Raw genomic sequence first — 11,841 nt, 5'->3', positions numbered from 1 at the left:
GTTTATCATAGTGGTTCAAAACGAATTAATTAATCCAAAAGCTGACCCTAATGCTAGCTAATCGGTGCAAACTGTATCTATGCATGTTTTTTTTTTAAATTTGTTTGCTTTCAATGCAACATTGTTCGAGCTTATCAGAAAATTTAGTTGTATTATCATTTGCTATTGGATTTACATGCCACCATGCGTAGGAACATCCCAATAATCATGTTCAGAATTGGATGCTGAAAATTAAATCTTGTTAATAAATGTCATATAAATGGGCCATGGCTCTAGTGGCCTCTTCACAGCCCAACAAGACCCTTAAATTTTTTAGCTCAAAATTGTATTAGATTAAAGCCCAGTCTTTTTAGGGCTCGGCACTTAGATTTTCTAGTTCAAAATTTTGAGCCCTTTACCACCCCTATTATAGCAAAGTAGCTGAGGATTGACAACCTTGTTTGTCAAATTTATTCATGCATTTTTGCTACTATGTTCTGTGATGTAGTTTGTGTCCAATTTGGTCATGTTGCCACATACTCATGAGTCATGATGCACGAGAGCCAGCGGCGCCGGCAACCGGAAAGCCGCGACGGAGTTGCCTGTAAAATGCAAACTGCATTCATGTAACACAAGCACTTCGATTATTTCCTAAAGATGAATAAGAGGCCTTAGGTTGCAAGATACTAATGGGGGAAGGAGCATTGTAACGGCTACACTAAAATGTGCATTGGCGAATGAGAAAATTTGTTCTGCGCGTGTGCTATCACTTGCTAAGTGTGTCACTTAAGATCTTAATTACCCTGATTAGCATACCGTCACTGCAGACAAGTCATAATCCTGATTTTTTTTCTTTTCAGGATGCTTGCCCGCATCCTAACAAGCTTTTTCTCGGAAGATGCAATTTGATAGCACCATTTATTCTTGATTAGTTTTGTGATGAGGGCAGAGCAAAATTTCCACTTGGCTGCTGACCCGCTGGAATATCCTTGCAGGCCACGGAGCACGGAAGCAGAGACCTCTGTCCAACTTTCAGTTCGCTCAAGCTCAAGTAACCCTTTGTAGTTTGCGTTGCCTTTCCATGCGCAAGCTCGGCCAGCAGATGCTAGTGGTCACAATTTGGTCAATCAAAGAATTCCAGAGCTCGCATAATCCACTCTGAACCTGAACAGGCACCTACAATGGTAACCATGCAGACGCAGGTACTTGCTATGCAGGCCAGGCCGCCGCACGGAGACCTGCCCGGCTGACGGTTGTGCGGAGGCGAGGAACTCCCACAATCGCGTCTCTGGGTGCTCTGTCGCCGGCCGTCTTCACCGGCGAAGGGGAATCCCGCCCCCCTCTGCCTCTACTGTCAACTGAGACGGCGGACATCACGGCATGAGGAGGAAGACGACTCCCTTAATTATACGATTGAATCCAGACCGTAGAAGTGCGATCGGACGGACGGTGGGAACCAGGGGTGGACAGTATTTCGATTACCGTCCACCCGGTCGGTATTTGAAACGCCGTCCACGCCTTGCGTCGCGAAGAACGCCGCCTCCGCTCCAGGCCATGCCTTGCCGGAGCTCCTCCGCACCCAGGCTGCTCCGTCTTCCCCTCTCCCTCCTAATTGTCCCCTTGCGCGGCTGATGTTGGATCGTGCAGGTCTCCAGGCCCAGCTCGCGGCGGCGACGTCGTCGACAGAGGTCACAGCGATGCGGAGGCGCTGGGAGGTAGGCCTGCAACTGCAAGGAGGGTCACGATCGATCCGCCCCCACTCGGCCTTGATCGGTCACGGCGCACCTGAGGATCTGCAAAATTAGATGGAAAAGAAGAGACGGTAAAGTGATGCAATTACCATGAACTCAATTCAGATCAGAGTGGCAAGATAAAATACTAGACATATAAATACATTCATTGGCACATGCCAGAGGAAGCAAATCAAGAATGCAGATGAGGACGCATCCAATTTCGTCAAAAAAAAAGAAGGAAAAAAAAAGGAATTTTAACACCACAGCCCACGAGAATTTACAAGGCTAAGGGAACCATAGGATGAGAGAAGTTAGGAGAAGCAGATGCAGCACGTTGAGCATTTCTATCAAGACAACAGCTCCAAATAGCTACTCGGCTCAGCAGGAAGTGAAAGAGCACGAACGGAGATTATATTTGGAATAATTGTTTAAGATCACATAAAAGAAAGAGCACCAACGGAACCTTATGCTGGCTCAATATAATCCTATTGCTCACTGGAACAGGAACAACCGAAACAACATTTTTCAGCCGAGAAGATTTTTTGTAAATGAGAGTCCCCAAGAGGCTAGAGCTTCCGAACAAATTCCGTGCAAAACTACGAAATTATCCCTAAAAGAACTTTGACGAAATTCAGGCGCTTCAAGCGCACTGATGGAAAAGCTACTGCTGTTCGCTGGCCCAATTGATGTCTCTCCTCTCCCATAAATCTGACAGTCTTTACTCAAAAATAAATATTTAAGCTCAAAATCTCTACTACAAGTCCAAGCTAGACCGAACGACTCTCATTTTTGGAGAGGGTTGATGAAGATTAAAGAAGAAGTCTTGGCCTGTGGATCCTTTGAGATTAAAGATGGGAAACAGACGAGATTTTGGGAGGACACTTGGGTGGCCCAAAGGTCATTGAAAGAACAGTATCCATCAATTTGCAACAATGCTCGCCAACCACATGCATCAGTAGCGAGTGTTTTAAGTTCGAAACCACTAAACATTTCGTTTAGAAGGGCATTGGTGGATGAAAAACTCCAAAAATGGCTTGATCTGGTAGCTAAGATAACCAATATCAATTTAGTTGAAGGGAGTGATCACTTTAGATGGAATTTACATAAATACGGGGTCTTTATTGTTAGATCTATGTACCTCCGCAAGATAAACCAACATGCTCCCTTTCGCACAAATTGATTTGGAAACTAAAAATTCCTCTCAAAATAAAGATCTTCTTTTGGTTTCTTAAAAGAGGAGTTTCTAACAAAAGATAATGTAGCGAGGAAGAATTAGAAGGGGAGTTTGAAGTGTTGCTTCTGTAATTGTAATGAATCAATTACACAACTCCTCTTTGATTGTCACCATGCAAAGGAGATTTGGAAGATAGTCTATTTAGCTACAGGGTTAACCCCACCAAAATCTATTTCCCATATGCTAGGAAATTGGCTCTCAAATTTTGATAACAACGAGAGGCATGTCGTTTTGGTGGGGGCAGCTACATTGTGTTGGGCTATTTGGAGATGTCGTAATGATATTATTTTTAACAAAACCAAGTTGCTGTTTCAGGGGGCCTACTGGTTGCGCTTATGGGCGTAACTACAGCGTAAAAATATGATAAAGGTGTTGTTCCGAAAGGCGAGTCTTGCATTGGAGATCGTTGCCTTGGAGATAGCCAATCACGGGTGGAAACATAACTTTAGAATTGGTTTAGATTATTTTTCCTTTGTTTATTTCCCCAGTTAGTCAATAGACGGCTATATTTTTAATAATTGTTAGGCTGTGTACACTTTGTTCAGGTCGGAACTTGTTTTCATTATTAAAAAAATAAATCTAGCGTACTGCCCAACCAAAAGGACATCACCGATCAATACTTTTTCTCTCTCTCTTGGTCAGCAGTCAACACCTTGTTAGCTACTGTCTCTACGTGTCGTGTGGCTCATTTAATTTATGGAGTAAGCTAGTACTGTTTAGTGTCCGAGCCCGCACGGCTGCACGGCTATTGGGCTGCTGGGACCTGGGAGGATTACAAGTTCTTATACCGTGCGGTGCCTTGTCGGTGGCACGACTCGACCGCAAGCGCAAGGGGGGTGTGTCCGGCCAACCCGAAGCCCCACTTCGCTGTCTCTCTGGCCGCTCGTGCACGAACAGGATGAGCCAGCCGTGCGTGCACGGTGGGGATGGCACCACCCGTCCACTCGAACTCGAACAGTGTGGTCACTCACATCCTATCAGGCTCGGTTCAGTTTCCTGTTCGCCTCGCGCGAGCACCGTCAGCGTCGCTCGTCGGTTCGGGCGATCGAGGCACCGACGAACAACCACGCCGCTGCTCTGTTCGTTGACCCCCGCGCGCTGACGTCACGCCTCTCGCGTCTTCGACTCCAGGTACGCCTAACACATGGTCGATTAATTAGTCACCACCTTGCTGTAAGTGTCATGTGCATCATTATTAAGCTACTATGCTTAAGTCTCGAAGTCTTCACTATTTGGGGGTGCCGGGGACGAAGACCGTGTGACGTCGACGCGTCCATTCCAAGAGCAAAATAGCAGTCCCACAGGTAGGGCCTTGTTTAGTTGCTTGGGATGTGTTTAGTTCGCAAAAAAATTTGAATTTTGGTACCGTAACATATTTTGTTGCTATTTGACAATTAATGTCTAATTATGAACTAATTATACTTAAAAGATTCATCTCATATAAAAAAATTATACTGTGTAATTAGTTATTTTTCAACTGCATTTAATGTTCCATGCATGTGCCCGAAGATTCGATGTGACGGATAGTAGAAAATTATTTGGGAACTAAACAGGACTTGGTGTAAAGTTTTTGAAAAACAATCTTTTCATATCTGAAGTATTAAACATAGACTAATCACAAAACTAATATAAGAACTCGTCTGTAAACTATGAGATGAATTTATTAAGACTAATTAATTCATCACTAGCACATATTTACTGTAGCTTTACTGTAACAATTTATTGTCTAAATATGGCCTAATTAGGCTCATTTGATTCATCTCGTAATTTACAAGCAAACTATACAATTAGTTTTTTATTTCGTCTAATTTTAATACCTCATACATTGCCCTCATACATTGCCGTACCCATTTGATGTGATAGTTTTGAAATTTTGAATTTTGCATCTAAACCAAGCCAGAGATAGCATTATCCACTTGTTTTATTATCCATTTTATTTCACACCATGCTCGAGCATAATTGGCTTCCATCCGTGTTTTCCACCCTTATCCACAAAGCGTAATTTTTGCGTGCTCTTCTATGCTAGCTTCGTACACGTGGTTTTGTATAACGTGCAGTGTAAGGCAAGCGTAGTCCATTTTCGTCATCTCCACCAATACATACGTAGCCGCCGCCTGCCGCCCCCACACCGTTCTCTTCGTTTCCTCGGCGGCCAATTTCGTTGTCATATTGCCCGATGATGACTGCGTGTCACGGCATTCAGCGTGTCAGGCCATCTTCTGCGCAGAGAAGAAGATGCTATTCATAAACACACTTAGGGCCTGTTTGGTAGGGCTCCGGCTCTTCCAAAAACAGCTCCGGCTCCGGCTCCTCAGATGGAGCGGCTTCTCTGGTGGAGTTGGAGCCGTTTTAGAAAATGTTTGGCAAAATAGCTTCACTTGTTAGATTGATGTGTAAGCTGCGTGAAGCCACGATTTCATGGCTTCACCTTGCCTGTGTAAGCCGCCGATGGCTTCAGGACCGGCTTCACATGTGAAGCTGGTTACAAAACAAACGTTTGAGAGGGCTTCACCTGGAGCCGCTCGTGAAGCCACTGGTGAAGCCCTCCCAAACGGGGCCTTACATCTCGCCGAGACAGTAGAGTGTTTGTTGAACTAATTACAGCAGCAACTAATGAACTACTACAGAGTGTCTCAAGAGACGAAAAAAGAAACAAAAAAGATCATGCAAATTACACAAGAGCTTCTAGCCATTCTAACATACACAAGAGTTAGTAGTTTTTTTAATCTTACTTTTGCTCTTAGAATAACTAAGGCAAATTCTTGCTGGAAACCTCGAAAACATTCAACTAATGAACTACTAGTAACTACTTCAGGGCATTTTCTTTCTCCTTTAGCAGTCTGTACTGTTTACTTCCCTTCTTTAAACTTTCCATTCGAAGAGTACAACTCCGTGTCCAGATGGGAGATGGATATCCGGGTATCGGCTACACTTGCTTTATTAGCCATTTTCTTCGATGGTGCCTGATCTTTCCTTCTCTGTTTTCCCTCGTCAGCTGAGAAGATGATGAACTGGAGACCCAGGTCTCGACCCAGATCACACGGTGAAAGTGAGACTAGGCGACGACTCCGACTTCAATCTGTCCACACGATGCGGAAAAAGCAGGCGAGGCCGTCCTCAGATTTCGCTGTTCGTTCGACCACGGAGCGAAGGGCAGTAGTGATGCGCGAGCTGTCTTTGTTCCACCGCCGTGCCGCGCACGAGCCGGCAGAAACCTTTGCGTCGCGTCTGGCCGCCTCCGTCAGTGCCTCCCCTCTCCAACAGTCGCCGGCACGGGCGCGCGAGGCTCCACTCCCGCCGCCCATCCCGCGCCGGGGCCCTGTGTCACGGTCCCCGAGACCCGACGTCCGGCCAGGGAAACAGTGGGGGGCTGGCCGTGGACAGGCAGGCAGCGAGGCCCGGGCGGCCAGACCGCCAGAAGAAGGGCCCCGCGTCAATGAAGGATCTGCAGAGAACCAAAAATGGCAGCATGTAAATGCGGCCAATTCGACGCTCACGGCTCACCCCTGGCCTCTCCTCTCCATTGCGAGCACTGAACATGATTGATGATTACGGCCGTGTTAGTTCGAGCGCAAAAATTTTTTGTGTTGGAATTTTTCTAATTTGAAGTACTAAATGAAGTCTATTTATAAATTTTTTTCACAGATGGGTTGTAAATCGCGAGACGAATCTAATGATGCTAATTAATTCATGATTAATCAATAATTAGCAGGTAGTTACTGTAGGCTCATTAGATTCGTCTCGCGATTTACAGTCAATCTATGCAAAAAGTTTTGTAAATAGACTTCATTTAGTACTCTATGCATATATCGAAACATTCGATGTGACGATTTTTTTTATGTTTACGGAGTTTACGTGTAAAGATGACCTACATATGATGCCATTGTTGTATGTGGTACTGCGAGACAGTGAGAGTGATCACTTCTAGATTGTGATGGCGTACACTTCTTACTGCTAAGAATTTAACAGAGAAATTCAGAACACTCTTATTTTCAAAAAAAAAATCAGAACACTCAATTCTATCCTCACTTGCAATACTCTACTGCAGTACCTGGGAATGTTCTGTTCCGAGGTATTCAGGGAGTAATGCTAACGAATAGTGTCAAATTTCTTTGCACGTGTCGGTTTTTGTTTTTCAAGGAAGGAATTTTTCTGGTTCTGGTTGGTAGTTGCGTCGAGGAAACGCGAAAAAAATCCGTGGCAAGGGAAAGGAGGAAGAAGAGAGAATGAACCAGCACCACGGATTCGTCAAGGACAGAGACACATTCCTCTGCATTTTCTTTTGTCACACCAATTTTTACAGGCTTCACCTTTCTCTTTTTTTCACTGACATGACAAACAACATCATCATTGACAACCATCATCGAGAGAGGTTAAAAAAAAAGTAGAAGAGGAGGTGAGTGAGAGTAATCGGAGTAAAAAACTAGTGGGCGGCCGCCGCGCCGGCGCCGGAGCAGAAGGAATCCCGGCGGACGGCGCTGCCGCCGCGCACGACGAAGTGGGCGAGCGACCGCGTGCTGGTCTCGGCGACGCGGTTCTCCTCACACAGGAACTCCCTGGAGCACGCCCGCTCCACCTCCCGCTCGTAGTCGTGCACCAGCACGTCCGTCGTGGCGTCCTCCCCGGCCCGCGTCCGCGCCAGCACCCCCGCCGTGAATATCGCCGACATCCTCCCGGGCGACGACGCCGTGTACCTGTTCCACCGAGCACGAACCGCATTGGGGAGGGATTTAGAGGGTTGCGTTCAGCTCGAACTAGAAATGGATCTTTTTTGGGGGTGTGGGTGGAGAAGAGGATAATGGAAGAAGTTGGATCTTGGATGGGTTACCCACCCGCGCGGGCCGTCGACGAGGATGACGTCCCAGGAGACGTCGTAGAGCTGGTTGGGGAGGTCGTTGATGGCGAGGCGGCAGTCGGAGAAGAGGAGGTTCTGGACGGGGCGGCACTCGGCGGCGCGGGCGGCGCGGGCGGCGTCGAGGAGGTCGGGGAACTCGCGGACGGTGGTGGTGTAGGCGACGTCGTAGGCCTCGAGTCCCGGGTGCCGGCCCTCGAGGTGGGAGACGTAGTACTGGTTCTCGTCGAGGAACACGGTGCGGCCGCCGTGGTTGAGCGCGCGCCACAGCGGCGTCTCCCCGCCGAGCCCGAACACCAGCAGGTTGCACGGCGCGCGCCGCTTCAGCACCGCCGCGATGGCGCGCACGTCGGCGCCCGGCATGCTCGCCGTCGAGTTCCCGCCCGCCGAGGAGTACTGCACCAGCGCGTCGAACACGTACCCCGGCAGGCCCTCCCCGGTCCCCGCCGCTGCCGCGCCGCCGCCGCCGCCGCCCCCGCCCCTCGCCGGCACCGCGAACGCCGCCGACGCCCTCCCGGGCGCGCCGGCCGCCCCCGGGTCCCGCGCCGCCGACAGCAGCGTGGTCGCCAGCGACACGCACGCGAAGCAGGCCAGGAACACGGCGGCGCACACCCGGCGCCGCGCGCCAAGAACCGCCCCGGGCGACCCCGCGCCGCCGGGCGACTTGTTCGACGACGGGTGGACGACCAGCAGCTTCGCCCCGCTCAGCCCCTTCATCTCCTCCCCTCCCCCGGCTGCCGAACCCCAAGGCACGAACTTGGAGCAAGGCAATGGCCAGGTGGAGCCGACGTGCAGGTGGGCGTGACGAATTTAATAGGACTGATCGGCTCCCCCTTCTCCCAGAGAAATAGAGAGAGCGAGAGCGAGTTGGGAGTGGAGAGCGAGATGGGGAATGAGATCCTCTGCAGTTGACGCCCCTGCCGTTGAGATGGGGAGGAGGTTGTGGTGGTGGCTGCGTGGGATGGGGAATGGATGAAGTGTCAGCTCAAGTGGAGGAGGAGGGAGGACCGGAGGAGCTAGCTAGATGAAGAAGATGGGTTCGGTCCGGAGTCCGGAGGGTGGTTGAATTGAAGGGGGAAAGGAGTTTAATCCCGCCGCGATTTGCGGTGGGTGGTGCTCTTCGTTTTCGTGAGCGGCGCTGGCGTTCGGCATGGAGGATTAGGCAAGGCTCCAGAAGATTAATCGCGCCCAAAACATGTCGAACCCAGATAGGAGCAGTGTTACACCGCTACTGTCTACTACCACAGACTGTTCCCATGAAGATAGCAAACGAGTTGCTTAATCTGAAGTAGTAGCATCTGCCGCTGATACTGTAGCAGTAGCCCCCCAAAAAACAATTATTTGTGGTAAGCAGAATCTGAATTATAGTCCTATTAAAGTAATCTGTCCGTTACAAAACATTAGATGCTACAGTATTTAATTATGTTTCAGTAGTAGGGGTACCACTGTGGAGTTCAATTTCAATCCGGTTGCGTCAACGTAAGGTACGGTTTTTTGTCATGTAGGAAAACTCACGTTGTTAGGCCGTCGAGGCTCCTTTGAATGGACGAAATGTGGAGAGCCATGAAAGCCATCGCTGTCTGCCGTTCTGCACGACATCAAGGGAAAACAGCAGAAAGCAGCATGATGAAATGAAACGTGCTGGCCCTCTCACATTTTCTCGCCTGCAAATGCCAGTTCCAGCTTGGCCTTGGAACGGCTAAACGCTGCAGGTCGAGGAGCACAATCAATTAGTTGGGAAGATATTTTGCAGAAATTAGTTGAACATATGACTACATGAGGGGATGTGCCATCAGTTTCGAAATGAAAAGAACTTCATACTGAAAGTCAGCATGAGGAGTCATGAACCGATGCGTAAAAATTTACCACCTAATTCCTTATATAAAAGTCAGCAAGAGAGGTCTTCAGATACACCAAAGTTTGGTGCCAGGAAATGTTGTTTTGTTTTGGTAACAAAAAAGAAAAAAAAAGAAATGCACACCTCCATCCATAAATGAGTTTGATGGGGAGGTGTTATCAGAATACGCTTGGAATTTAAGTCACGGGGCTGACACGTATACGCCAATCTGCTGCCCATCCATCGACGTCCGGCCATTTCCGGCCGCGTTTAGTTTGTAAAAAGGAGGGTAAAAAGTTACTGTAGTACATTTCGTTGTTATTTGACAAATAATGTCTAATCATGAACTAATTAGGCTTAAAAGATTCATCTCGTGCTAATCAGTTAGACTGTGTAATTAATTATTTTTTCAACTACATTTAATGCTTCATGCTAAACGGAGCCTAGCCGAAGAGAGCACAAGCTGCCACCACACTGACGACCCCCCTGCAGCGCTGCTGCTGTCCTGAACCTGAAGCATTTGCCCCCGCTTTTTTTTCTAATAAGGATCTCTGAACCACTGGGATTAGTGATTACTCTATTGTGCAACCGAGAATGAAGCAACTGTAAGCTAATCTCAGAACAGAGGGTGCTCCGACAATTAGCGCCAGAGAGATTTATCTTACTGGCATAGAACGGGGCAGCATTTTGCATAAGCATAGTACAGCACCCAGCGTATCTTATCCCACAGAATCTTTGTACAGGCATCCCCAAAATTCCTATAGAAAAAATATATATTGGAGAAAATGTAGAAAAATTCCTATACGAAAGGCATTTCTTTGGGGAATCCATGAAAACCATGGATACTGATGGACTGCTTGCTCTGCCAATATCGGTTGCTTCTCTGAGACCCAAGGGAGTATAATATAATAGAAACACCAAGCATCAAAAGCAAGAAACGATCAGTGCATCTGAAGAAAGGTGAGAGCAAGCATGCTGTCTTGGTCTCTTAACATTGACGCCCATAAACTTTAGGCGGCTTCCCAAGGATGTTTGGCATGCGCCAAATCTCCACGCCATGCCGGCGCTCCCCTTGCAATTGCAAGGTGAAAAGGAGAGCTTGCTCGTCTGATGCTGCTCCTCCACCAGAAAATAAAATATTAGGTCGATAATGGCGTCAAAGAGTTAATGGAATCATCGAAAGCAATGTCTCGCCTTCTTTTCAGATCCGCAGTGCTTATGGATGCTGTGATTGCTCTTGCTCCCAGGATCAGAATCTTGCTGAAAGCTTTGAGGGTGGTTTTGTTTAATCCTGATAGTATGCCAGCTCAGTGCTCTTTTATGGACTTGTTTTATGCAGTTTAGGGTTCAGAGCATGGATAGGAGAAACTAGAAAGCTTATTCCATCCAGCTGGGATGCAGGAGGCAAACCTCTGAGAGCCTTACACTTGACCGATGCTTAAGGACTCGAGTTTAAAAAGGAACAAAGTACATTGCTGTCTTCTGAGCTAGCATGCAACTAGATTCGAACAAGTTATGCTCCAATGTGTTGGTTTGACGGCCAAATTGGGGTACAAAGTATTTTGGCCTTGTATTCCAAACATAAGAATGCCAGCTGCCTCCGTGGAGTTTCTGGCCTTGTATTCCAAACAGAAAACCTGGACAGCAACAGTAAACAACTTCAGCTGTCAGTTTCGACAAGAACTAGCAAACAGTGTGGCGAATGCAAGCAAACACCATTTTTTTTAGGACAAAGCAGACACCATTTCAAAGTACCCATAAACCAGTGTCAATGCAAGCAAACACCATTTTTTTTAGGACAAAGCAGACACCATTTCAATGGGAACCGGATCCGCTGCAGTTACCTCCCCTGCAGTTGGGTCACTGCCACGTGGGCCCCACACGTGCAGGCCCCACACGCAGTGACTCAACTGCACGGCGGCCAACTGCAGCGGAGCCTCGTCCATTTCAATGTACCCATAAACCAGTTTCAATTTTCAGACAGAGCACTAGCAGATTGCTGTTGGCCTGTTGCTGCAATCAGCGGAGCTCTGTTGGGATCTGACTGCGCTAGTGTTTTCGAACGCTGCATTGAAACATCGTACTTGATGGAACCGGAGATCTAAGCATTGACTCCTGACGTGTCTCTATGAACAGCACCTGGATTAGTGAGTAGTGTCACGACTCCTGAAGAAAACCAAAAGGTATCTTGTCATGGGCTACATCT

At 47.9% G+C, this 11,841-nt stretch overlaps 1 protein-coding gene across 1 annotated transcript; it reads right to left on the bottom strand.

The window, feature by feature from the left end:
* Window positions 1-7,190: 7,190 nt before the first annotated feature.
* Window positions 7,191-9,026, bottom strand: LOC120704288 (protein IRREGULAR XYLEM 15-like). Its single transcript, XM_039988634.1, has 2 exons — window positions 7,779-9,026; window positions 7,191-7,640 (listed from the first exon to the last, which is right to left on the bottom strand). Exons 1-2 carry the CDS (start codon window positions 8,513-8,515, stop codon window positions 7,370-7,372), a joined length of 1,008 nt encoding a protein of 335 aa, XP_039844568.1. The 5' UTR covers window positions 8,516-9,026; the 3' UTR covers window positions 7,191-7,369.
* Between the last annotated feature and the right edge of the window lie 2,815 nt (window positions 9,027-11,841).

Source organism: Panicum virgatum, chromosome 4K (genome assembly GCF_016808335.1).
Source record: "Panicum virgatum strain AP13 chromosome 4K, P.virgatum_v5, whole genome shotgun sequence".
NCBI classification, from domain to species: Eukaryota; Viridiplantae; Streptophyta; class Magnoliopsida; order Poales; family Poaceae; genus Panicum; species Panicum virgatum.
Note: the sequence above shows the minus strand (reverse complement) of the source record. Positions and strands in the feature narration are given on the sequence as shown.